This window comes from Macaca fascicularis, chromosome 1, assembly GCF_037993035.2.
Source record: "Macaca fascicularis isolate 582-1 chromosome 1, T2T-MFA8v1.1".
NCBI classification, from domain to species: Eukaryota; Metazoa; Chordata; class Mammalia; order Primates; family Cercopithecidae; genus Macaca; species Macaca fascicularis.
In genome coordinates, this window is record NC_088375.1 from 134,109,921 (window position 1) to 134,136,132 (window position 26,212).

Below are 26,212 nucleotides of genomic sequence, written 5' to 3' on the forward strand. Positions count from 1 at the left end.
TTCCTCTGGATCTACATCTTGGACTGTGTTTTAATCACCATGAGAAAAGGTCCAAGATAGACCCAAGTTTTAATGAATTATGCACTATATTGTAGTACAACACATTGAGCTGACATACCAAACTGGTTTCGAGTCACAACCTCAACTGCTGCCGGGAACAGGAAAACATCTAAATGTGGAAGCATGTTGGGTGTAAGGGAACAGAGAATGATGAAAGCACATTCCATTCGAAAGACACTCAGTTATTTGTTAATACCACAAGCCAAACAAAAACATATCTGGGAATGTATCTGTGAAACCTACTAAGGTTAAAATTTTACTTGTTTGGCTTCCAAAACATATTCAACAGATTCAAATTCAATAAATATTTACAGCCAGGCTCTGTGGCTCACGCCTGTAATCCCAGCACTTTGGGAGGCCGAGGTGGGTGGATCACGAGGTCAAGAGATCAAGACCATCCTGCCCAACATGGTGAAACCCTGTCTCTACTAAAAATACAAAAATTATCTGGGCATGGTGGTGCAATGCCTGTAGTCCCAGCTACTCAGGAGGCTGAGGCAGGAGAATCGTTCGAACCCAGAAGGCAGAGGTTGCAGTGAGCCGAGATCGCACCACTGCATTCCAGCCTGGCGACAGAGTGAGACTTTGTCTCAAAATAAATAAATAAGTAAATAAAAGATAAATATGTACAAAGTGCCCGCTAGGTAGAAGGTATATATCATTAGAATGAGACAATGTCTATTAAATGCTATTGTTGCTGGGTGCGCCGGCTCACGCCTGTAATCCCACCACTTTGGGAGGCCAAGGCGGGCAGATCACGAGGTCAGGAGTTCAAAACCAGTCTGACCAACATGGTGAAACCCTGTCTCTACTAAAAATACAAAAATTAGCTGGGCATGGTGGTGTGCGCCTGTAATCCTAGCTACTCAGGAGGCTGAGGCAGTAGAATCGCTTGAACCTGGGAGGCGGAGGTTGCAGTGAGTGGAGATCGCGCCACAGCACCCCAGCCTGAGCGACAGAGCGAGACTCCGTCTCAAAAAAAAAAAAAAAGGAAAAAATGTTATTGTTGTCACAGCAAGTACATTTGCATAAAGTTGCCTCATTATACTTTAGATGTGATTTCAGCGGAGATTAGAATTATACCCAAATTACAGATCAAATATATATCCCTGATTTAATTTATTACATAAAAAAGAAAAACGTATTTACTTCAGGTGTAAAGAATATTTTATTTCAATATTTCAATATTGAAATCAGCTATCACACATATCCACCACCTGACTGATACTTCATTGTCCATCTCTCAGGAGATATTCAAAGTGAGATTAGTTTGATGAAGCATTCTCAGCAAACCAGAACACTGCACTTCATCTTCAAATTTAAGTCAGATCCTTTAATAAGTTACTTCCTAGTCATTATTTTATAGTATTTATGAAATAGTGCAATACATCAGTGAGGTATCATTTAAGAGGCAAATACTCTATAGATTTGGATTTGTCATCCCAATTCCTTGGCATTCAATAATATAAGTATCTTTAGAGGCATCTTCTTCATCTTCTGATTTCTTCACAATAAATTTAGCCTGAAATCAAAAGAGGAGTATATAAGTAATACAAAGAGAGATAGAGAAAGAGCCCACAACTCCAACTTACGTAGGCAGAGAGTTAATGTCAAGCCCATTTTATTGAAAAAACCTACAGAGACACAAAGATCAAATGATTCATGAGAAATCCAATAGCCTAAAGATAACACATTTCATTGTACAACCAGGGTTCTTATTCAGAGGTATACATACCCGTGAGTTTTGTCCAAATATATATGCCTGGGCCCCTTCCATACACACTGCATCAGAAAGCTCAGATGTGCAGCTTAGGTAAATATCAACTTTGAAACCTCAACTGGTAATTACAATGCATCTGTATTCCCTACACCCTAAAATTTTTCTAAAACATTTCTACTTTTATCTTGTCAAGTAACAAATTACTCTTTAATTTCTTTACATCTTTTCTTGCTAACTTACTTCCCTAATATATCATTCAAAAGATCCAGTTCAGAGAAGGTATGTGGGGAGGAGGGGCGGTGGTGGTGATTAACATCTTCCTTCATCTCTAATGTAAGGGGCTTAACATCACATTTTTCACTTGGTAACTAAAGTTGGCTTTGAAATATTTTATCTGTATCATTGTATTTTTTGTATGTTTGTTTTTTGTTTATGAGACAGAGTCTTGCTCTGTCACCTAGGCTGCAGTGCAGTGGCATGAACACGGCTCACTGCAGCCTCAACTTCCTGGATTCAAAGGATCCTCCTGCCTCAGCCTCCAGTGTAGCTGGGACCACAGGCACACGCCACCATGCCTGGCTAATTTTTAATTTTGTTGTAGAGACAGGGTCTCACTTTGTTGCCAGGCTGGTCTCAAATTCCTAGGCTGAAGTAATCCACCTGCGTCAGCTTCCTAAAGTGCTGGGATTACAGGCATGACCCATTGTGCCTGGCCCATATCACTGCATTTTGAAAACATCATTATTTTTAAAGCAAATATGATTCATTTTAACAAAACTAAATTCAGAACCAAAATAACTAGCCAGGTGCAGTGGTGCACACCTATAATCCCAGCTATTCTGAGGTGGAAGGACACTTGAGCTCAGTTCAGGAGGCCAGCCTGGGCAACACAGGAAGACTCCCCACAACTCCCATCAACGTCTTAAAAAAAAAACAAAAAACAAAAAACAATTAAATAGGTTAAGTTTGTGGCAAAAGGATTTCAAATATGCCTAAAATCTTAGGATTCTTGGAAGTACAATTTGGAAACCATCACTCTGGGGCCTTACTGAATGAACAGTAATGTTCAAAAATTCTTTCACTTTCGGCATTTTGTGGTAATGTACTGACACAGAGCGGACATTTGAAATTACTGTTGAATGAATAAACGCTGAATTCTGAGCTAGATAACCAAATTAATTAGTAATATACATGTATGCATTTATATATTTTTCTAATTACAAACATTATGTAAATATGAAACACAAGTAGCAGCTATGAAAATCATTTCTAGCCTATACATAAACCTACTTAAAACTACAAATATGTAGACCTGAAAGGAGCATAGCGGGCCTATCTAGCTTAAGTCTGATTTTACAGATAACTATTTGCATTGAGACAAAGAAAGATAAGAAACTTAACCCAAGTCACCCAGTTATACACAAAAAAGCTGAGCAAGATACGAGCTATCACAGGTTCATAGCACTTTCCGTTATGTATACATTTCAAGTAACAACTAAGTGTCTACTACATGTAAAGTACTGTAAAAAGTAAAGAATATAATGAATAAAACCTGATCTCTGCTATTAAGGAGATCAATCTATAAGGAGAGACAGACAAGTAACAGTTATAAATACAGCATAAGTAGAATAAAAATAGAGTTCACACTCTTGACATCAAATACAATTTGCCTTTAATTCCCATTAGTCTTTCCTACAATTCAGCAAACACTTACCTATGTAATAACAATTAAAAGTATATATAATTAAGAATCAAACTGGGCGCAGCAGCTCACAGCTGTAATCATGGCACTTTGGGAAGCTGAGGTGGAAGGATCACTTGAGCCCAGGAGTTCAGGACCAGCCTGGGCAACACAGGGAGATCCGTCTCCAAAAAAAAAAAAAAAAAAGCGAAAAAAAAAAAAAAAGCAGGGTGTGGTGGTGCACATCTGTAGTCCTAGCTACTTGATAGGCTGAGATGAAAGGATCACTTGAGCCCAGGAGTTCAGGGCTGCAGTGAGCTATGATACTGCCACTGCAATCCAGCCTAGGCAACAGAGCAAGACCCTGTCTCTCAAAAGAAAAAAAAAGAGTCCAGGCGCAGTGGCTCACGCCTGTAATCCCTGCACTTAGAGAGGCTGAGGCAGGCAGATCGCTTGAGGCCACGAGTTGGAGACCAGCTTAGCCAACATAGTGAAACCCTGTCTCTGCTAAAAAGTACAAAAATTAGCTGGACGTGGTGGCACATGCCTGTAATCCCAGCTACTCTGGAGGCTGAGGCATGAGAACCACTTGAACCTGGGAAGCAGAGGTTGCCGTGAGCCAAAATCGTGCCACTGCACTCCAACCTGGGCTAACAGAGCAAGACTCTATCTTAAGAAAAAAAAAAAAGAGAAAAGAAAAAGGATCATCATACTAATAGGAGTAGGGCAGCAACAGTGGTTTTGTGTTTGGGACACTTCTGTAATGACTAATTTTTAAAATTAGTATGTTACTTTTGTCATTTTAAAAAATGCTTAAGGCTAGGGCTGGGCATGCTGGCTCACACCTGTAATCCTAGTACTTTGGGAGATCAAGGTTGGAGGATTGCTTGAGCCCAGGAGTTCAAGACCAGCCTGGGCAATGTGGCAAGACCCCATCTCTACAAAACATCGAAAAATTAGCCAGGTATGGTGGCATGCTTCTGTAGCCCCAGCTACATGGGAGGCTGAGGTGGGAGGATCATTTGAGAGCCCAGGAGGTTTGTGCCACTGCAATCCAGCCTGGGGAACAGTGTGAGACTCTGTCTCAAAAATAATAATAAAAATGCTTAAGATTAGCACCTTCCCTCATAAAATTGTTATAAATTTTATATTTCATTATAAAATTACATTATAAAGAATAAGCAAAATGGGAAATATGCTACATGTTACTCAAAGAAGCAAGAAATGAAGCTGTATGCATTAACTGCAAAAAATACAAAGGGAAACAATTTCGGAGAAGAAGAAAACACCCAAATGTCAACAGTGGTTTTACCGGCAAGGGGAAATTATGAGAAGGCTTTTCCCCTCTGTTTCCTATAAAGAAATTACATTAGTTTCATGATGAAATATACCTATTGTTTCTTTCAATTAACAATCCAGGCCAAGCACGGTGGCTCACACCTGTAATCCCAGCACTTTGGGAGGCCAAGGCAGGCGGATCACCTGGAGCTACGAAGTTTGAGACCAGCCTGAGCAACATGGTGAAACCTTGTCTCTACAAAAAATACAAAAATTAGCTGGATGTGGTGGCATGTGCCTGTAATCCCAGCTACTTGGAAGGCTGAGGCAGGAGAATCACTTGAGCCTGGGAGGCAGAGGTTGCAGTGAGCCGAGATCATGCCATTGCACTCCAGCCTGGGCAACAGAGCGAGACCCTGTCTCAAAAACCAAAAAAAAAAAAAGAAAAAAGAAAAAGAAAAAAAAAAAGAATCCTCTAAGAAAGGTATGAATATGAGCTCATACAATGATAAATCCTTCTTCATTAAAAACTGTATGTCAACTCTACTAAATTTCAGAGGACAGTGAATACTAGAGTTTCCACAAATATTCTAGTCTACCAATAGAATCAAGAAAATAAAATGTCTAAAATTTTATATAAATTTTTTACAGCCAACTATGAATCCCTTGTGATTTGATATCATAGTTCACAACAAAACATCTTTACTTACTCTGTACGGCAGTACCACACAGTGATTATAACATGGGCTTTGAAGTACGCTTTCCCAGGTTTGCTCAAAGCTCAGTTCTGCCATTAAAAATCCATGTGGCCTTGAACAGTGTAATGAATCTCTCTGCCTCACTTTACTCATATTTATAATGGGAATAATAATAATAAATAGCCACCTAAAATAAATAGCTATGCTGAGGAAGACAGGCGAGATAAACTGCTAAATTAGCTCAGTGCCTGTCAAACAGGAAACAGGGATAGCAATTATGATTACTATTAAGTTTCCTATTTATTAAAATTTAACCCAAAATTGGCTAGAATAAAAATCAAATTATCAATTTCCCTTTGTGATAGAATACTCACCTTTGCTATTTGTTCAGCAAAATGTATAGCGGTTTGTGTATGGAGTGTAACTGGTCCTGTTTTTATTCTGGAAACTCCATTGGCTAATGCCATGAAAACAATCAGCTATTTAAAAAAGAACAAACAAAAATCTCACATATTTATTAATATTTGGAGTTATAATTCCACCACTGCCCATAATAAAAATACTACTAGAAATAAAAATTGCTAGAAAATAATTTCTATTTCTTTAGGTTTCCAGAAGTTCTCAGAAGATGACAGAAAACCTATGTTACCCTAAGTCTGTGAGTGGTACAAAAAGGCTTGGTAGCAGCTCTCTACATAGAATTTTTAAAATTAATATTTACAAGTAAAATATAGAACATTAATATATATACTTAGACCAACTATCTCTGCAAGTTGGTATATATTCTACTCTCTAAAATTACATTTTAACAGCTGAATAGACAGACTAATACTGGGAGTTTATTGGGAGTTTAAAGTAGACCTGAGCAAGAAGGAAGAGATTAGAAATAACAGAAACTGTCTTAAGAAACAGGTCAAGAAATCTCGAGGAATATATTTCTAAATGTGGACACTACTGATTTGGGATTAAGGAGACAAGAGTATGGTAGAAAGGAAAATCTATAAAGATAAAAGACCATAAAAAAGATATTTGGAAATATTCAATATAATTTCTCACTGTGAGTGAACGTGCTACATTTGAGAGGTCTGCGACATGTCCAAGTGGAGGTGCTAACAGGCATAAGGGATATTATGAGTAAGGAGTTAAGAAGAAAGGCCTGGGCTTCAGATATAAAATTGAGAGTTGTCAGCATAAAGACGGTACTTAAACCATGAGACCGGACAAACTAAGAGAGGGAGCAACTACAGAAAAAGAAAACAAGTATAAGCCGAAGTCCAGGGGCTCATCAAAATTTAGAAGTTGGCCGGGCACAGTGGCTCACGGCCCTTAATCTCAAAACTCTGGGAGGCTAAAGTGGGAGGATCACTTGGGCACCAGAGTTTAAGATTAGCCTGGTCAACACACTGAGACCTCGTTTCTATAAAAATTAAAACAGGCCGGGCGCGGTGGCTCAAGCCTGTAATCCCAGCACTTTGGGAGGCCGAGACGGGCGGATCACGAGGTCAGGAGATCGAGACCATCCTGGCTAACACGGTGAAACCCTGTCTCTACTAAAAAATACAAAAAAACTAGCCGGGCGAGGTGGCGGGCGCCTGTAGTCCCAGCTACACAGGAGGCTGAGGCAGGAGAATGGCATAAACCCGGGAGGCGGAGCTTGCAGTGAGCTGAGATCGGGCCACTGCACTCCAGCCTGGGCGGCAGAGCGAGACTCCGTCTCAAAAAAAAAAAAAAAAAAAAAAAAAAAATTAAAACAAAAAAAAGTTTTAAATTAGCTAGGCATAACAGCATGTGCCTGTAGACCTAGCTACTCAGGAGGCTGAGGCAGGAGGATCACTTGAAACCAGGAGTTTGAGACCAGCCTGGGCAACATAGCAAGACTCTGTCTTCACCAAAAAAAAAAAAAAAAAAAAAGTGTTGAGAAGATGAAAACAACAATAAACTAGCAAAGGAAACTAGAATGTATGGCCAGTGAGGTAGGAAGATAACAACATTTCAGAAACCAAGGGAAGAAAATACTTCAAGAAGGAAGGAGTGATCAATTGTGCAAAACACTGTAGATAAGCAAAGGTAAAGTAAAATGAGGGCTGAAATTTGAGGACTATAAATCCCAGAATATTTTTTTAAATTACTGAAGTAGGACTTGCTAATTAGTGTCTGAAAGTCAATTATTTAAACTGATATTCAATCTAATTACCACATATTCAAATCTAGCAGGTTAGAGGGTTTTTAACCTAAATGTGTCATTACCTGGTCTTGCAGATACTCGTCCACAGTACCACCATGTCTAAGATTTGCTAATAGCATTTCAGCAGCTTCAATTCCAACTTTGTCTGCATTTACACCTAAAGGTAAGCACAACATTAAAAAAAACAAAAAAACAAAAAAAAAACACTAAATTAACTACTAAGAGACAAAAAGTTTGACATATCCCAGTTAGCACTGGTATACAATTTTTAGGCCTCAAAAACCCACTCAGTGCACCTTTTAGAATAAGATCTTTAGTTATTTAATATTCTCGGTGTTTGGGATACGCAAACACTGAAAATATTTATACCTTTAAATGTACTAGTGGAGGAAAATATTGGCTGCATTGGTCCTATTTAAAATGTACTACTTTATAAAGCCAGTTTACAAATAAGTTATGACCCTATAATGCTATGCCTCAATTTCAAAGTTTAAAACTTGCAGCCAGGCATGGTGGCTCATGCCTGTAATCCCAGGACTTTAGAAGCTAAGGTGGGAGGATCACTTGAGGCCAGGAGTTCAAGGCTGGCCTGGGCAACGTAGCAAGATGCCATCTACCAAACAAACAAACAGACAAACTCTCCTCCCAAATCCCAGAAAAGCGTGCGCGTTACAATTAGTCTACAGGTTAATTCCATCAGAATTAAATAATTTGGCCCAGTGTGGTGGCTCATGCCTGTAATCCCAGTGCTTTGGGAAGCTGAGGTGGGTGGATCACTTGAGGTCAGGAGTTTGAGACCAGCCTGGCCAAAATGGCAAAATCCTGTCTCTACTAAAAATGCAAAATTTAGCCAGGTGTGGTGGTGCATGCCTGTAATCCCAGCTGCTTGGGAGGCTAAGGCAAGGGAATCACTTGAACCTGGGAGGTGGAGGTTGCAGTAAGCCGAGATTACGCCACTGCACTTCAGACTGGGTGACACAGCGAGGCTCCATCTCAAACAAAAAAAGAATCAAAGAATTTTTTAAAAGTCAGGAAATTATACTTTATGTAAAAAAGAGCATATAACTTTATCAGATCAAATATTTCAGAGTTTTATCTCCTCTAAGATTTGAACAGGTATTAGCTTATTTTAAATATAAGTCAGAATATTTACCCTCTTGCCCTACTTCCTCTCTCTCCATACATATCCCAAATCTTTGGTACAACACTGAATACAAAATAAGTCTGTCAGAAGTAGTAGAATTCCACATTATTATTTTAAGGTATTTACTCTAAATGAAAAAATTCTTGGCTGCAAATGAAAACGTCTTATAAAAAATGAAAATGTGGTTAGTTTTGTTTCTATTTTATATTTGCAAATTTACTGGATTATATATAACATTTTCCCCAAAGTGGAAACTGTAGAATTTTAACTTTATTTTTCTTTGTTTTTCTTGTTTTCTTTATCTTTTTTATTGTTTAGAGACTAGGTCCCACGACGTTGCCCAGACTGGTCTCGAACTCCTGAACTCAAGTGATCCTCCCGCTTCAGCCTCCCAAAGTGCTAGAACTCCAGGAATGTGCCGCCATGCCCAGCAACTCTATTTTTCTTTATAGTAGTCATATTAATAAATTACCTTCTTTATATTATCAATTGGGCAAGTATTTACATGACTGAATGAAATAGTTTGAAATATGTGCTATGAATCTTGACTTATTAGCCACTGCCATTTCCTCTTCTAGAAGATGGAGATGATAATAACTATGTTGCAAAGTTGTTATAGAAATTAGAGATAATATTTATAAAGCATCTTTTACCCAGATTAGTACATAAAAAGCTATTAATAACAACACAGGTTGAGTAACCCTTTTCCAAAATGCTTGGGACTAGAAGGTTTCAGATTTTGGATTTGGTTTTTTTTTTGTTTTTTGTTTTGTTTTTGACACGGAGTCTCGCTCTGTCGCCCAGGCTGGAGTGCAGTGGCCGGATCTCAGCTCATTGCAAGCTCCGCCTCCCGCGTTCACGCCATTCTCCTGCCTCAGCCTCCCGAGTAGCTGGGACTACAGGCGCCCGCCACCTCACCCAGCTAGTTTTTTGTATTTTTCAGTAGAGACGGGGTTTCACCGTGTTAGCCAGGATGGTCTCGATCTCCTGACCTCGTGATCCGCCCGTCTTGGCCTCCCAAAGTGCTGGGATTACAGGCTTGAGCCACCGCGCCCGGTCGCCAGATTTTGGATTTTTAAAAAATTTTAGAATATTTGGGCCAGGCGCGGTGGCTCACGCCTATAATCCCAGCACTTTGGGAGGTCGAGGCGGGCAGATCACTTGAGACCAGGAATTCGAGACCAGCCTGGCCAACAAGCTGAAACCCCATCTCTAGTAAAAATACAAAAATTAGCCAGGCATGGTTGCATGCGATTATAGTTTTAGCTACTTGGGAGTCTGAGGGATGAGAATCACTTGAACCTGGGAGGTGGAGGTTGTGGTGAGCCAAGACCATGCCACTGCACTCCAGCCTGGGTGACAAAGCAAGATTCCATCTCAAAAAAAAAAAAAAACCAAAAAACAAACAGAGAGATGCCCTGAATTACCACATACAATGAGGGAAGGAAGGAAGGTGCTTGCTGTAAGTGAGGCAATTTCTATACAAAGGAAATAGAGATTGATTAACCAGAGGCACAATTCATTTTAGCAGATTATTTTACTCCCATAGTAAAGAATATAACTGTAAAACAAGAGTAATGAAAGATCACACAGATACTCAGCAATGGAAAGACAAAACACATTCTGTCTATAATGCAATCACTTAAAGTTGGAAGGGATCCTTAAACATAGATCATGATCATGGTTCAGTATCATTTTTCAGATAAGGAAAGCCCAGAGTCACTATGCAGGATAATGACAGGACATGGGACTAAAATTTAGGTCTTCTCACTCTCAGTTTAGTGCTCTCTATCATAACACACTGCCTCAGTCTAAAACAGTGAGATTTTCTCAGACAAAACAAAACCTCACCTTTTTCAAATAAAATTGAAGAATGTTATCGTTAGAAGGATTTTGGAGATTCTCCAGGTTAATCTTCTTGCTCAACAAATAAGGAAACTAAGATCAAAATGGTTTTAGTAACTGAGACAATGATAAAGGCATCACTAGTTACAACTTCCTACCTCTAACACCTATGGTGGTATTGACAAGCAGCCAATGTTCCTTCTGGTAATAACCCTAAGAAATTAGGATTCAAGGTCTGGTAGTTTTGTTTTGTTTTTTGAGACAGGATCTTGCTCTGTCACCCAGGCTGGAGTGCTGTGGCGTGATCGCGGCTCACTGCAACCTACACCTCCTGGGCTCGAGTGATCCTCCCGCCTCCTGCCTCACCCTTTGGAGTAGCTGGGACTACAAGCACATGCCACCATGCTCAGGTAATTTTTGTACTTTTTGTAGAGAGAGGGTTTTGCCATGTTGCCCAGATTGGTCTTGAGTGCTCGGGCTCAAGTGATCTGCTCACCTTGGCCTCCCAAAATGCTGGGATTACAGGCATGAGCTACCACGCCCAGCCCCTAAATCCAGTAGTTTTCTAGTTAATTTAAATCAGAAACGAAATGGGATCTGGATAAAGGAGGTCATGATATTCTCTCTGAGATCCTTAATATACAGACAAGCTAGATTGAGAGGACCACAAGTTACTTTTGCATTCGCTAACAACATCTCATTTGACTGATGTCCATGACAGGAAACAAGGAAGGATACCAGGGGGAGTCAGTCAATCTCAGCAGGCATGTTGCTCTCTCCTTTATTCTCTCCTAACACCCTAAGTCTAAAAATAAGTACTGTGAACTCTACAAGTGTTTTATCCAAAGACAACTTCAAAGTACAAGTTGTTTCATGTGACAAAGTGAGAAAAAAATGCTGACAGAATATTAGAAAATTCTTTTCAGGCCTGGTAAAAAATCCCATGTATTACTGATAAAGTAATGATCCCTTCATGATCAATCTCAGTGCAGCACATTTAAAATTATCATCCACCCTGGCAAACTAACTCTACCCCCTATATTCCTATATTCACAAGAGGTAAAGATATCCAGTTACCTCAGCCAGACATCTGGAAGATCATACTTTACACTGCCTTCCTCACTTCCCACATCCAACTGGACACCAAATACTGTCCATTCATTTTTGCAAATACTCACCGCCCTAGCCCAGCATTCCTTCGCGCAGGCCCTTACCATTCTGACCTGAATTGTAATAAACTCTTATCTTCCCACCTCCAGTATGGCTTTCTTCTACTTCTCTGAATTATCTTTCAAAAACTCTCATATCACATCCCTCCTTAAACGCTTTATATTTCAGGATTAAATGTAAACTCCTAGATATAACGTATAGCCTTTCAGAATCTGGCCTGTCGACCTTTCTGTTGTCATCTCTCTCCATTCCCCTACCCAGGCCTATTATCCACTTGCAGTTGCTCACTCAAACACAGAACACTATTTTTTTTGGTGACAGGGTCTCACTCTGTTACCCAGGCTGGAATGCAGTGGTGCAATCATAGCTCATTGCAGCCTTGAACTTCTTAGGATCAAGCAATCCTCCCGCTTCAGCCTCCTGAGCAGCTGGGACTATAGGTGTGAGCCACCATGTGGGGCTAATTTTAAAAAAAAAAAGTTTTTAAGAGATGGGATCTTGCCATGTTGGCCAGGTTGTTGTCAAACTCCTGGCTCAAGCAATCATCCTGCTTCAGCCTCCCGAGCAGCCTGGACTACAGCTGCATGCCACCTCACCCAGAATACTTTTGTATGTCAAATTTCTTTGTCCTTCCTCCTTAGCTCTCACTTTTCTATCCAGCCAACTTCTATTTACCCACAGAACCCACTGGAGGACCATTAAATGGCAGAAGCCAGATTTGGGGTCAAGCAGTCCCCAGAAGGATTCACTTTTCTTATCCTGTGTTCCTAGGGTACCCTGGGGATACCACTATCATAGAACTGGTCTGTTTCTTCTGTCAGAATAAGCCAGGAGGCAGGAATCATAGCTATCACTTCTGAATCCCTAGTACACAGTACCTGGCACATTTGGTAACCAGTGATACAAACAAACTCACACTTCTCCCAATGCCTGCTAAGTACTTATTGCTTGTAATATGTCTGCTCCTAGTCTCCGTTTTATATTTGTATTCTCTTTGCTTCTAAAGACTGTTGTAGAGAGTGCATGGAGTGGCTCAGTATCCACACTGATTCCTCACTGCACCTAATACGTAATTAGTATATGCCAAATACATATTTTAGATCACTATTTCTCAAACTTCAGTACACATTAAAAGTACCTGGAAAGTTTGTTAAAATGGATTCCTTGGCCCCACTCCCACAGATTCCAATTCAATACATCAGGTAGGCCCCAAAATCTGTATTTCTAACAAACTCCCAGTTGATGCTGACAAGTTTGCCTGTCTGCCAACCACAATTTGAATAGTACAGTTTTAGACAGAATTCATTTATGTATGAGTTCAACTGGAAATGGTGATTTTGTTTATTCTCTTTATCAGATTTGATGTCCAACTAGTTCTAGATTTACCAACTGAGCAAACTGAGGAATTCCTAATTTTTTTTGCATATAGTACTAATAATGTGGCTAAACAGCATAGCTAGGGTAAACATTTTTATTTGTTTATTTATTTTGCAAAGACAAGGTCTCACTATGTTGCCCAGGATCGTCTTGAACTTCTGGTCTCAGTGATCCTCCCACCTCAGTCTCCCAAAGTGCTAGGATTACAGGTGTGTGTAATCCACTGTGCCCAGCTTGGTAAGCATTTTTAAAGATGCTACAAAGTAGGAATAAAGCAATCAATGACCACGCAATCAACTAGAAGTTCACCTAAAAGTTGCCTGGTTGGTAAAAGTTTAAATATTAACAAACACATGCATGTATGTATCTTCTCTCTCTAATATGCCAAACCTTAAACAAATTTCCCTTTCACAAAAATATTCGAAATTTTGAAATCACCAATGTAATAACTGATGCAGAGAAGAATCATCAATAGATGTTAAAACCACTGAATGAAAGCTGTTATGGAAGCAAGGTAATCAGATGGCCTCAAAGTATTGTCTTGGATCACTAGTTAATTAGAAAGGTAAAAGGAACCTTCATAGCAGACAGATCTGCAGGACACACCTCCTTAACCAAGTGATCACACTCAACCTCACCAATAAAGGAGAAACTAACATCATGTGCCCCCTGCCGTGATACAGTGGAATGTACACAAAATCACCTATGTAGTATTCTTAATAAAAATGTTTAATCTGAATATATCGTGAGACAATCAGACAAATTTAAATTGTGGGAAACTCTGTGAGAAAGTGGCCTGGACTCTTAAAAATGTCAGCATCATGAAATGAGAAAAAAAAAAAAAGGTAATGGGAGGATTCTATATTAAAAGAGGGACTAAAGAGACTTGAGAAACAAATGCTATGTGTTCAAAAAAAAAAAAAAAAAAATCCCACATCGCTCTAAATAATATTTTGGAAACAATTCATTATGTATGAAGCTATCTGGTGTGTCAGAATAAAACAGACAAATTCTTCAGGTGTAAAAATGGTATTATAATTGTGTACTTATTGTTCTTTGGACATATATGCTGCAGTATTCAGGGGTGAGACATGGCACCTGCAACTTACATTGAAATGGCTCAGAAATATACACAACAAACTAAATGTTCATAACTAGTGAATCTAAGAGAAGGCTGTATGGATGACTAGTTGAACGAGTCATTCAACTTTTCCATAAGTTTGAAATTTTTCAAAGTATAAAGGTGGGAGAAAGACTGAAAGTCTGAAAGTGTAATTGACTCTAAAAGAGAATCAATTAACTACATCCTTTTAAACTTGTCATTCATCATTCTATAACATTCCAATCCTGAGAGATTAAAGAATTTTCCAGTAGCATTGGGAACTATGGACCCCCTTCATTTATCTTACCTCGTTTACCAAGCGATGATCCAGCAAACAAACAGCCAGTGGAGGTCTCAGCAATAATTCTGTGCAAGAAAAGAAGTTATTACTACCTTTACTATAAATATTCTAAATTTATGCAAATACAACACAGGAGAACAATGGCTATTAAATAGGCAGAACAAAATCTGGGCAGCAAATTGCAAAAGTAAAAATTCTTCATATAGGGTGGCATGATTAGCATTGTCTATCTTAATCTGACCACTAGTATCCTTTACCACTTGACCAGAAGTCACACCAGATTCTAATTCACAGGTTAAGAAATGTCTACCATGCCCCCCAACAAGTTACCATGTCATTAGTGCTAAGCAGTACCATTTCACAGGCACACAGTATTATAAAGTGTTTCAGAATTATATTAAATAAAAAGGTCATTATGCAGAGACTTTGGTATTGTTCTATGGTTTTTAGATAGTATTATCATAAGTAGAGCAAGCATTTACTTTAAACCTTTTTTTTTTTTTTTTTTTTTTTTGAGACGGAGTCTCGCTCTGTCGCCCAGGCTGGAGTGCAGTGGCGCAATCTCGGCTCACTGCAAGCTCCGCCTCCCGGGTTCACGCCATTCTCCTGCCTCAGCCTCCCGAGTAGCTGGGACTACAGGCGCCCACAACCGCGCCCGGCTAATTTTTTGTATTTTTAGTAGAGACGGGGTTTCACCATGGTCTCGATCTCCTGACCTTGTGATCCGCCCGCCTCGGCCTCCCAAAGTGCTGGGATTACAGGCGTGAGCCACCGCGCCCGGCCTACTTTAAACCTTTTAATGGAAATTCTGAATGAGAGGATTTGAAACTTAAATATCCAAAAATGGTACTTTTATACTTCAAAAAATCAGTTAAAGAATTTGTACTAATACTTAAATCTACAACTCCTAACTGAGTTAACATAATAGTTCTAGTCTGTTTTTGTTTTTTCTGAGACAGAGTCTTGCTTTGTCACCAGGCTGGAGTGCAGGGGCGTGATCTCAGCTCACTGCAACATCCGCCTCCCAGGTCTAAGTAATTCTCCTGCCTCAGCCTCCCAAGTAGCTAGGACTACAGGTGTGCACCACCACGCCCAGCTAATTTTTGTATTTTTAGTAGAGACAGGGTTTCACCATGTTGGCCAGGTTGGTCTTGATATCTTGACCTTGTGATCTGCCCGCCTCAGCCTCCCAAAGTGCTGGGACTACAGGCATAAGCCATGGTGCCTGGCCTCTAGTCTGTTTTTAAAAAGCTCTTTGCTATATTTATTTGTGAATTGATTTCACACTTAAAGTATTTCATGCAACTGGAAATATTCTCACAGGACTAGCTTTAAAGCCTAACTTCTGATTAAACATTTAAGTTTAATGTAACAACATAACAAAAGGCAAGTCATCCTCGGAACAAATTCAGAATAATTGTCTTAATTTATCATACTGGTGTTTTAGGTAGGAATGTCCTTAAAAATACAAATTGAGGCCGGGCGCAGTGGCTCAAGCCTGTAATCCCAGCACTTTGGGAGGCGGAGACAGGCAGATCATGAGGTTAGGAGATCAAGACCATCCTGACTAACACGGTGAAACCCGTCTCTACCAAAAATACAAAAACAGCCAGGCGTGTTGGTGGGCGCCTGTAGTCCCAGCTACTTGGGAGGTTGAAGCAGAAGAATGGCGTGAACCCGGAAGGCAGAGCTAGAAGTGAGCCGAGATCGTGCCACTGCACTCCGGCCTGGGCGACAGAGCGAGACTCTGCCTCGAAAATAAATAAATACATACATACATACATACATACATAAATTGAAACTTCTTAAAACTATAAACTTAAGCAAGAAACCCTACAAATCTTTAATTTAATGAGAATTATTTTGGGGCTCTCAACTAATGTGTAGGAAAAAGTATTGTCTCACATTATTCCATTTCCATTGCCAAATGCTTGGTCTTTAGGTTCTTGAACAGGCTGGATGTTAACATACAAATCCCGGATCTCCTTTCTGATGCATCTAACTGCTGCCGCCGCCATATCTTTTGCTACCTATTTTAGCAAGACAGAAAAATACAATAAAACAATTACTGATTATTTGGAAAATTGTTTTCAATACTTCAAAGACATATAAAATAATTGGTTGCTTTTACATGCATTATTTAATAACTTGATTTTCAAGAGAGCACTGAATTTTTAAAAATGCTTAAGCAAATTAACTTTATTTTTGTTAATTAATGTATCCATTAATATATATGTTTCATCTTTTGTTTTAGGTTCAGGAGGTACATGTGCAGGTTTGTTACATGGGTAAATTACATGTCGCTGAGATCTGGTATGTTAATGATCCCATCACCTAGGTAGTGAACACAGTACCTGACAGTGTTTCAACCCTCACTCCCCTTCCACCCTCCTCCCATTAGCAGTCCCCAGTGTTCCCATCTTTACGTCCATGTGTATTCAATGCATAGCTTCCACTTATGAGAACATGTGGTATTTGGTTTTCTGTTCCTACATTAATTTGCTTAGGATAATGGCCTCCAGCTGCAGTCATATTGCCACAAAGGACATGATTTCTTTCTTTAAAAAAATGTTAAGTTCTCTCAATAATTTCAAAATTTAATTGACGTAATACTTATCAAGACACACATACATTTTATTTCTGAGAACATCTAGACAACTTACTTTAAATGGCAAAACACCAGCAACGAAAGCTCTTCCATATATCTTAGTCACACAGCCACGGTCAGTTAAATTTATAGGGTTCAACTGTTTAACTGGTGACATTCGAACGATCACTTCACCACCCCCTTTTGGGTAATATCCCCTATGAAAAGTATAACAAATGCCCACATAAACTGATTGTATGACAAAAACAAAACTCAGTATTACAATAAAATGACATGTCAATGATATCCAAACATGTAATCCATGGAAAGGTCTAAATATTTTAGGTCTGTATTTTGTAAAATTTTACACATTAAAAAACAAAATTTTGTCTGTACAATATGGTAGCCTTGAGATATGTGAAACTATTAAAATTAAATAAAATTTAAAAATCAGCTCCCCAGCAGCATTAGCCACATTTTAAGTGCTCAATAGTCACATTTGGCTAGTGACTACCATGTTGGACAGCACAGATATGGGACATTTCCCTCAAAGCAGAAAGTTCTATTTGGCAGTGCTGTTGTAGAATATAAGCTCCTTGAGGGCTAGACTTACCTATATCATTCCCGCTGTTTTCCTGTGCCTTAAACAATGTCTGGCACATGGTAGGTACTCAAATAAATATATGATGAATATTTAAGTAGCAAAACACTTTAAAAGTTTTAATTCAATTAATTGGTGTCATCTGTTCTACAGCAGATGGTGAGAAGACAGTACTCCTCCCGTCAAAGAGCTCAACATCTGGTAGGGAGATGGCTCCATACACTTATCTACTAGAATACAAGTCAGGCTCTAAGAAAGGTTACAACATAGGTACAAATATGAATTCCGATTGAGGTACAATCAGAGGTCATAAAGAAGTATAAGTTTCACGTTGAAAAAAACACAGGATTTCTAACTTTTGGGAGAGCAGGGGAAGAATAACATGAACAAAGACACAGAAGTCCAAAGGCACAAAGCATATTTAAGGAATAACAAGCAAACATATTGTTAGAATATATAACACGTTGAAAGGAGGAGAGGGATGAAGAAGTTAGAAAAGTTAGGGCAAGACTTCAAAGCGCTTAAATGTCACACCAAGAAATACGGCCTAGTGATTATGTGGCAGAAGGGAAGCCTTAAAGAGAAATAACCTGAATGCCCAATGTGTTTCTTAGGAAAACAATTTGGATCACATTGTGGAAGAGAATTCCTTTTATGACCCCTCAGTGTTTAGTCCAGTTGTCTACACACAGTGAGCACTTCAGCTGTGCTGGGGCATGAAATAACACTAGATATGAGGGTACCTCGGTGTGAAAATTCCCTTGAAAATATTTTCCCTAGAAATAAATAACCATCATGTGTAGCTGTTCTCAAGTCCCCATGCCCCTGCTGTTCATTATTTTTAAGCCTCAAAGTACAATTATTTCTTACAAGAGATGCAATGTATTAAGTGGGTACCAGAAAGACAGTTCTTTAAGGGTCTAACTTTTCCACTATTTTTAGCATAAATAATAGATCCTAACATTTAAGAAATAAGCAACTTACCTTGTTTTAATGTCACAATTAAATCTGAAACCAAATTTTTCAACAATTGGCTTGAAGACCTGAAAAAAATCAGTTTTTATCATTAGGTTAATCAGCAATATTCACTAATTTAACAAGCGTATTTATTAAACAAAAGTGCTTTGCTGGCTAGTAATTGGATGCTATAGGTAAACGGTGTTATAAGAATATATAGGCTGGTTCCATTTTTTCAAATGAAAAAAACTGGTATGTAGCTAAATATAAAAGTTTGACATTTATTTAATCAGAGCTGCGCAAGTCTATCTAATGAAAAAAACTAGAACTTAGGATACTTGATATCAGTGGTTATTCTACTCCAAAGGCCAATACTTCCTAATGCGTCTCAATATAGTACATTTAAGAAATGAGGGGGTATTGGTGAAGAGCATTCCATTCTGCCATCTCAATTTTTTATACAGTTGAAATCTCATTCCACAGACAATGCTTTAACATTATAAACATATGCATTTTCCTGACATCATGAAATTATTCCTAAACAAAATCTGAATGCTTCCATGGCATCCTAGCCTAATTTACTTAACGGTTCTCCAATTTTTCATTATTAGGTAATGATCTATCTTATATAATGATAATTACAGTGTATAATGCTCTGTTCAAATACCTTTAACATTTATCTTTAGCTGCATTTTGCAATATTGAATTAGAGCAGTTTCCTTGAAGTCAAATTACTAGGTGGGGAGAGATTAATTTTTATTATACATCCCATCGAACTGACTTTAAAAAGATTATACCATCTATTAGAATGGCAAGATTTCAGAGAAAGATGGTGTTTAAGCCTGATGTCTAAGGCAACTCTTTGAGATTTACTCTAGAGATTTACTTATTTCTCTGGGTTGTCTCTTACGTATCCAAGAGGTATGCACGTTTTTAACCTTGTTTTGTGGGTTTTTTTAAAGGCAGAAAAAGCTTAACAAATAAAAACCTGAAAATATCAAGTGCTAGGATGGATACAGAACAGCTGGAACCCTCTATTTGATATTTATTTTTATTTTAGAGATGGGGTCTCGCTATGTTACCCAGGCTAGACTCCAGCTTAAACTCAAGAGACCCTCCCACCTCAGCCTACGAAGTATTAAAGAGCTGTGACTATAGGCACACACCATTGTGCCCACTTCAGCTGGAACTCTCGTATAGTACTGGTAATAATGCAAAAAGTGGCCACTTTGGAAGCTAAAATAACCTGGCTATGTATTATAAAGTTAGACATTTGCTTATTGTAACAACCTTACCCAAGAGAAATGAAAATGTACAATCACACAAAAACTTGCATATGAATGTTAACAGTAACTTAATTTATAATTGCCAAAATCTGGAAACACCCAAATGCCTTTCAACAGATGAATGGATACACAAACTGGTACATCCATATACGAGAACACAACTCAAGTTTTCATTGCAGATATAAGCAACATGGATGAATTTCAAATGTATTATGGATAGCAAAAAACCCAGACTCAAAGCCTACATACAGTATTATTCCTTACATGATATTCTGAACAAAAGGCAAAACAATGACAGAAAACAGATCAGCAGTTGCCAGGGGCTGAGACTCAGGACTCATTACAAAAACGTACAAGGGAATTTTTTAGAGTAATGGAACTATTCTACATTTTGATTGTGGTAGATGGTTCATAACTGTGAATCATATCACTGTCAAAAATCACAGAACTGCATGTTAAAAAGGATGGATTCAACTGAAAATTACACTTTAAAAAATCTGGAAGAAAAAAAAAGATTATATCACTTTTCTCTCCCACTAGTTATATGAGCACGCCAGTATTTTTTAAATCATTTTTTAAATGTTTGATCCTAGAATGGAAGGGGCTTAATGGAAAAAAAAGTTTGAGTTTTCCCCCAAATCATAATTCTTGTATTTATAAAATAACACATCACAATTGATATAATTTCTATCACACTCAAGGTGTTGTTTTGTTTTGTTTTTTTAAAGACAGTATCTTGCTTTATCACCCAGGATGAAGTGCCAACATAGCTCACTGCAAACTCGACCTCCCAGCCTCAAGTGATCCTCCCACCTCAGCCTCCTGAGTAGCTTGGACAGGTGTGCACCACCATGCCTGGCTAATTTTTCTGTGTGTGGTGTTTTTTGTTTTTTATTTATATATATTTTTTTGTAGAGATGGGATTTCACCATGTTGCCCAGGCTGGTCTTGAATTCCTGAGCTCAAGGGATCTGCCTACCTCAGCTTCTCAGAGTGCTAGGATAACAGGTGTGAGCCACCACACCTGAGTTTTTTAAAAAAAAATTCACTATAAACACTATTCTAAGATATAACAACAAACTTAAAGTAAACATAATTCCCCACTCCCTACTGCAACAGAACTAGACATATTTGGGAGGCTGAGGTGGGAGGATCCTTTGAGCTCAGGAGTTTAAGACCAGCCTGGGCAACACAGTGAGACATCGACTCTACAAAAACAATTTTTAAAAAATTGGCTGGGTATGTGCTTGTAGTCCCAGCTACTTAGGAGGTCACGATAGGAGGACTGTTTAAGCTCAGGAGGTTGAGTCTGCAGTGAGCTGTGATCATGCAACCGTACTCCAGCCTTGGCGACAGCACTGTCTCAAAAACAAAAAGAAAGAAAGAAAAGACGCCATGAAGAGATAAACAAGAAAAAAGACACCATGAAGAGATAAACAAGAAACTCACAAAAAAAACACTCAAGATATATTTAAATAGAGAATGGAGACTCAGAAGCATGTATGAGATCTTAGTTTGTCAACAACAAAGGCCCTTACCATCACTGTATAATCAATCTGTGGTGCCATTTCGGCATTAGTTCCACCTTTCAAATGAAGTTCTGATGGAGAAGCAGCAAAGAGAACACACGGCATTGAGACCTGCATCAAGAGGCACACACTCCTAAGAAGAAGGCAGAAGGGGCTTATTTTCATTTTCTTTTCTGCATTTTCTTCTCAAACTCTTAAATAAGCTATATTATTGTTCATCACTACTAACTGAAGCACAGACAACTGTGAAGGCAGGTATATGCCACTGAGTTTCTAGTTAAAAACCATTTTAGTGTCTAAATAGTAAAATCCTGAATTTTAAAGAAAGACCGTATTTCACCATAGAAAAAAACAGCATTAAATGATAACCAAACTTGGGTCTGAATCTTCAACTAAACACATTAGCTGTGTGACCTTGGGTAAGTTCTGATACTTTTCTTTATATTACAAAAAAGTAAAAAAGAAAAAAAATTTAAAATAAAACCTTCTTCAAAAGTTTTACAAAAGAATTCTTGAAACTAGCAGTTTATGAAAATGCTTTCAAAATAGTCAAGGTCTGAATTGATTATATATGAGTTGTTACTATATAACAAGGTACTGTTCCAGGTGTAAAGTTAAGATATAGTTCCTATCATTGTGGAGTTCATGATATGATAGAATAATATTTTACGCAGCCATAAAAGAGAATGAGTTCATGTCCTATGCAGGGACATGGATGAAGCTGGAAACCATCATTCTCAGTAAGCTAATACAGGAACAGAAAACCAAACGCTGCATGTTTTCACTCATAAGTGGGAGCTGAACAATGAGAACACATGGACGCAGGGAAGGGAAAATCACACACCGGGGCTTGTTGCAGGGTGGGGGGCAAGGGGAGGGAGAGCACTAGGACAAATACCTAATGCATGCAGGGCTTAAAACCTAGATGACCGGTTGATGGGTACAACAAACCACTATGGTACATGCGTACATATGTGATAAACCTGCACATTCAGGACATGTATCCAGAACTTAAAGTATAATAAATAAGATAAAAATAAAAGAATAATACTTTATAAAGAGTGACAGCTTGGCTGGGTGTGGTGGCTCATGCCTGTATCCCAGCACTTTGGGAGATGCAGGTGGGATGATCACTTGAGCCCAGGAGTTCAAAACCAGTCTGGGCAACATAGTGAGAATCTGTCTCTACAAAAAATTTAAAAATTAACCAGACATTGTGGTGCACACCTGTAGTCTCAGCACTTTGGGAGGATCGCCTGAGCCCGAGAGGTCAAGGCTACAGTGAGCCATGATCATGCCATTGCACTCCAGCCTGGGAGACAAAAAAAAAAAAAAAAAAAAGACTAACAGCTAAATATTTCACATGGAAAAGTTTTAGTGAAGTAATGCTTGCTTTACTTGCTTGTTTGGTCCTTATAGTCAAATAATGTGAGAAATCACAAGAAATAGTTATGTAACATGATGAATGTTATAAAGTGAAACATTTGGTCATTAGCTTTTCTTTGAGACAGGGTTTCCTTCCATTACCCAGGCTGGAGTGCAGTGGCACAATCTCGGCTCACTGCACCTTCCACCTCCGAGGCTCAAGCCTCAGCTTCCCAAGTAGATGGGACTACTGACATGTACCACCATGCCCAGCTAATTTATATATATTTTTTATATATATATATATGTGTGTGTGTGTATATATGTGTATATACATGTGTATATACGCGTGTGTGTGTGTATATATATACGTGTGTGTGTGTGTGTGTGTATATTTTTTTTTTTGTAGAGACGGGATTTTGCCATGTTGCCCAGGCTGGTCTCAAATTCATAAGCTCAAGTGATCCACCCACCTCGGCCTCCCAAAGTGCTGGGACTACAGGCATGAGCCACCCCACCTGGCCTGGTTGTTTCTAAATGAGCCCTTATCTCCCTTCTCTAAAGTTAAGTGAAAGCAATCATATTCATAAGTAGTTTGAAAGGGAATTCGACATAGGCTCCTACCTACTAAAAGACAGATCTTTATTTAACTTACTTACACAATGATGCTTAAGTATTCAACTGGGACGTCTCTATCAGTAATAATGAATTTCATTAATTCAATAAATATTTATTGGACAGGTGTGGTGGCTCACATTTGTAATCCCCAAACTTTGGGAAGCCAATGTGGGTGGATTGCTTGAGCTCAGGAATTCAAGACCAGCTGAAAAACATGGCGAAACCTTGTTTCTTCAAACAATACAAAAATTAGCTGGGCGTGGCGGTGTGTGTGCCTATGGTCCCAGCTACTCAGAGGCTGAGGTGGGATGACCTGTTGGGCCCAGGATTTACAGCTTACAGTGAGCAGTGATTGCACCACTGCACCCCAGCCTGGGCAAGAGGGATACCTTGTCTCAAAAAAATAAAACATAAAAGTAGGGAAACAAGCTCATAGACGTTAAGCAACTTGCCCAGAAAGTGGCAAAACCTGGACTTAAATCCAGGTTACTTAAATGGAAAGTTAAGTGATACATACCCTGCTGTCTTGGTATCTGCTGTGTGGATTCCACCTTTGATCTTCTCTGGTGTAAAGGTTATTTCTGTTGAGCCAATTTCTGCCCCCTCCAGTCGCCCATCACACAAATCTCGAATCATTTCCAGTCCAGATAAATGTTGAGGCCTTCAGGTCATAATACTGCATCAAAACGTGTGCATTCAGACTGCCTATATCCCCACATTTTATGACAAATTTATAAAACTGCAATGGCAAGAAAACAGCAAGGTCTAACCACAGTAAGTGCCACATCTTCAGTGTCAGCTTCCTTCTGGGTTTTTACGCACCTAGACAACCTGCTAGTAGGTATCATTTTAACACTTCCTTAAAGACCAGTTATTTCTAACTATAAATACATACCCTGATATATTGTTGCAAATTAGAAGTGTGCAAAAGAAGAAAACTAATAGTTATTTCAGCGCCACCAGTCTCGCTTGCACTTGACTGAATAATCTATGGTGCCTGTATGGGCTGAACTATGTCCCCCCTAAATTCATATGCTGAGACTCTAACCCTCCACATCTCAGAATGTGACTATATTTGGAGATAGAGCCTTTAAAGAGATAATTAAGTTAAAATAAGGCCATCATACAATCTTACTGGTAACCTTATTTAAAAAAAAAAAAAGAAAAACTAGGACATACAGAGACGCTAGGGGTAAGGTGCACAGAGGAACCACCATGTGAACAGGCAAAAACACAGGCCTGGAGCAGATCCTTTTCTCATGGCTCTCAGAGGAAACCAACCTTGTCAGGACCTTGATCTTGGATTTCCAGCCTCCAGAACTGTGTGGAAATAAATTTCTGTTGTTTAAGCCCCACTCCGTGTGTGGCATTTTGTTATGGCAGCCCTAGCAAACTAATACAACACCTACAGCCTAATGAATTGGATTCCCTTGTTGGTGAACTGGAGGGCTGCAAACAACTATGACAAAGGCAATTAACATTAACATATATCAGTAATTGCCTTTTGGTAATTTCAAAACTGTAGACAAAAGACTGAGCTCGCCGATTTATTAAAATGTAATAAATACAGAATACATACAAAGCAATCAGTGCGGCTTCAAACCTGGGTCCTCTTCTAACAGGTGCATGTACCTGAAACTCAACTAGTGGCATGCCCAGCTACCCAGACAGAAGAAATAAGGTCAAGTGTCAAGGTGTTTCCCTCTCCACAACAGATCATTCTGGTCGTAACAGCTCTCTGGAGGTATGAACGAAAGCTGGAATAACACATCTCAGGATCCTTTACTGTTTTATGATTCTAAAACTGGCAGGAGCACAGAATGCACTAGTTAAAAAAACAGGGTTTCCTCTGGCCTCACAAGTATTTCTGCCCTATCTTGCCCGCTCATACGTGCTATTTGGATATTTGGAATGCCTGGTGAGGTGGGAAAACATTTTAAAAGCTAGCTCTTTAGCAAATGAGACTATTTTAGCCAAACAGAGAAAACTCGAAACCATTTATAAACTCACCCCTCGAGGCTTTCAAGCTCTTACAACCCAGGCCACCGCCCAAGCAGAGCGTCCCCGCCCTGGATCGCCCATACCTGCGTCCGGGACCTGCTGGGTTCCACCACTCGGACTCCCGATGCCCCAGCCCGTCAGCCCGATGCCCCCCCGCATCCCCCAACTTCACAGCCCAAGTCTCCCTCCAGCCAGATTTACCTCAGGCCTGGGGTGCTCCGGCCGGCTCGGATCTTCTGCACCCGCAAGGGGAGGCCCAGGAGACAGCTCAAGGCCGTAGAGACTCTCAGGATCTGGCCGCCCTACAAAGGGTGGGGTACAGGGAGAAGAGACGTAAGCACACCGGTGGAGAGAGCTGCCCTCCTTAGTCTGGCGGCAGCCCCGGCCGCTTCGCTCTGCACTCACCCCTTCCATGATGCTGCCATCGACCTCTACCCGCGGCCCCGCCATGGGGGGCACCCTGGGGCCCAGCCCGCAGCGACAAAGCCTTCGCCGGAGCGGGAGAAAGAAGAGACGTTGGCTCCCGCCCAGTAGTTCAGAAATCTCGGTTCACGCCTGGTGCTGCAGGATCCTGGCGAAAAAGCGGAAGAAGCGGCGCCTCTCGGGACACCGGAGTCAGCTGAAACGAACCCCCGGGTTCGCCCAGGTCTGCAGTGGGTGCGCATGCGCATAGTTCGGCTTAAAGGCGCCGCGCTGGGAACGCCGCG

At 39.7% G+C, this 26,212-nt stretch overlaps 1 protein-coding gene across 3 annotated transcripts; it reads right to left on the minus strand.

Moving 5' to 3' along the window:
* Positions 1-1,209: 1,209 nt before the first annotated feature.
* Positions 1,210-26,098, minus strand: RTCA (RNA 3'-terminal phosphate cyclase). 3 transcript variants are annotated; one of them, XM_045366644.3, is made up of 11 exons: positions 25,911-26,098; positions 25,707-25,807; positions 24,022-24,165; positions 21,531-21,654; positions 18,734-18,792; positions 17,225-17,366; positions 16,467-16,591; positions 14,568-14,626; positions 7,685-7,779; positions 5,812-5,916; positions 1,210-1,582 (listed from the first exon to the last, which is right to left on the minus strand). In XM_045366644.3, the coding sequence occupies exons 1-11, from the start codon at positions 25,953-25,955 to the stop codon at positions 1,481-1,483; spliced, it is 1,101 nt and encodes a 366-aa protein (XP_045222579.2). In that variant the 5' UTR covers positions 25,956-26,098; the 3' UTR covers positions 1,210-1,480. The 3 variants fall into 3 exon arrangements, with proteins under 3 accessions (XP_045222579.2, XP_045222581.2, XP_045222585.2); XM_045366646.3 differs by lacking the exon at positions 25,911-26,098 and having other exon boundaries at positions 24,022-24,180; positions 25,707-25,811; XM_045366650.3 differs by lacking the exon at positions 25,911-26,098 and having other exon boundaries at positions 24,022-24,243; positions 25,707-25,811.
* Positions 26,099-26,212: the final 114 nt, after the last annotated feature.

Bases quoted from the DNA above. Each gene is read 5' to 3' on its own strand.
- RTCA (XM_045366644.3), bottom strand. From the start codon at position 25,955: ATGGCGGGGCCGCGGGTAGAGGTCGATGGCAGCATCATGGAAGGG. The intron at 21,655-24,021 runs GTATGTATCACT...CCTTCTTCTTAG, and splicing joins GCAGATACCAAGACAGCAGG to GAGTGTGTGCCTCTTGATGC. The intron at 18,793-21,530 runs GTAAGGGCCTTT...GATTTTTTTCAG, and splicing joins AGATTGATTATACAGTGATG to GTCTTCAAGCCAATTGTTGA.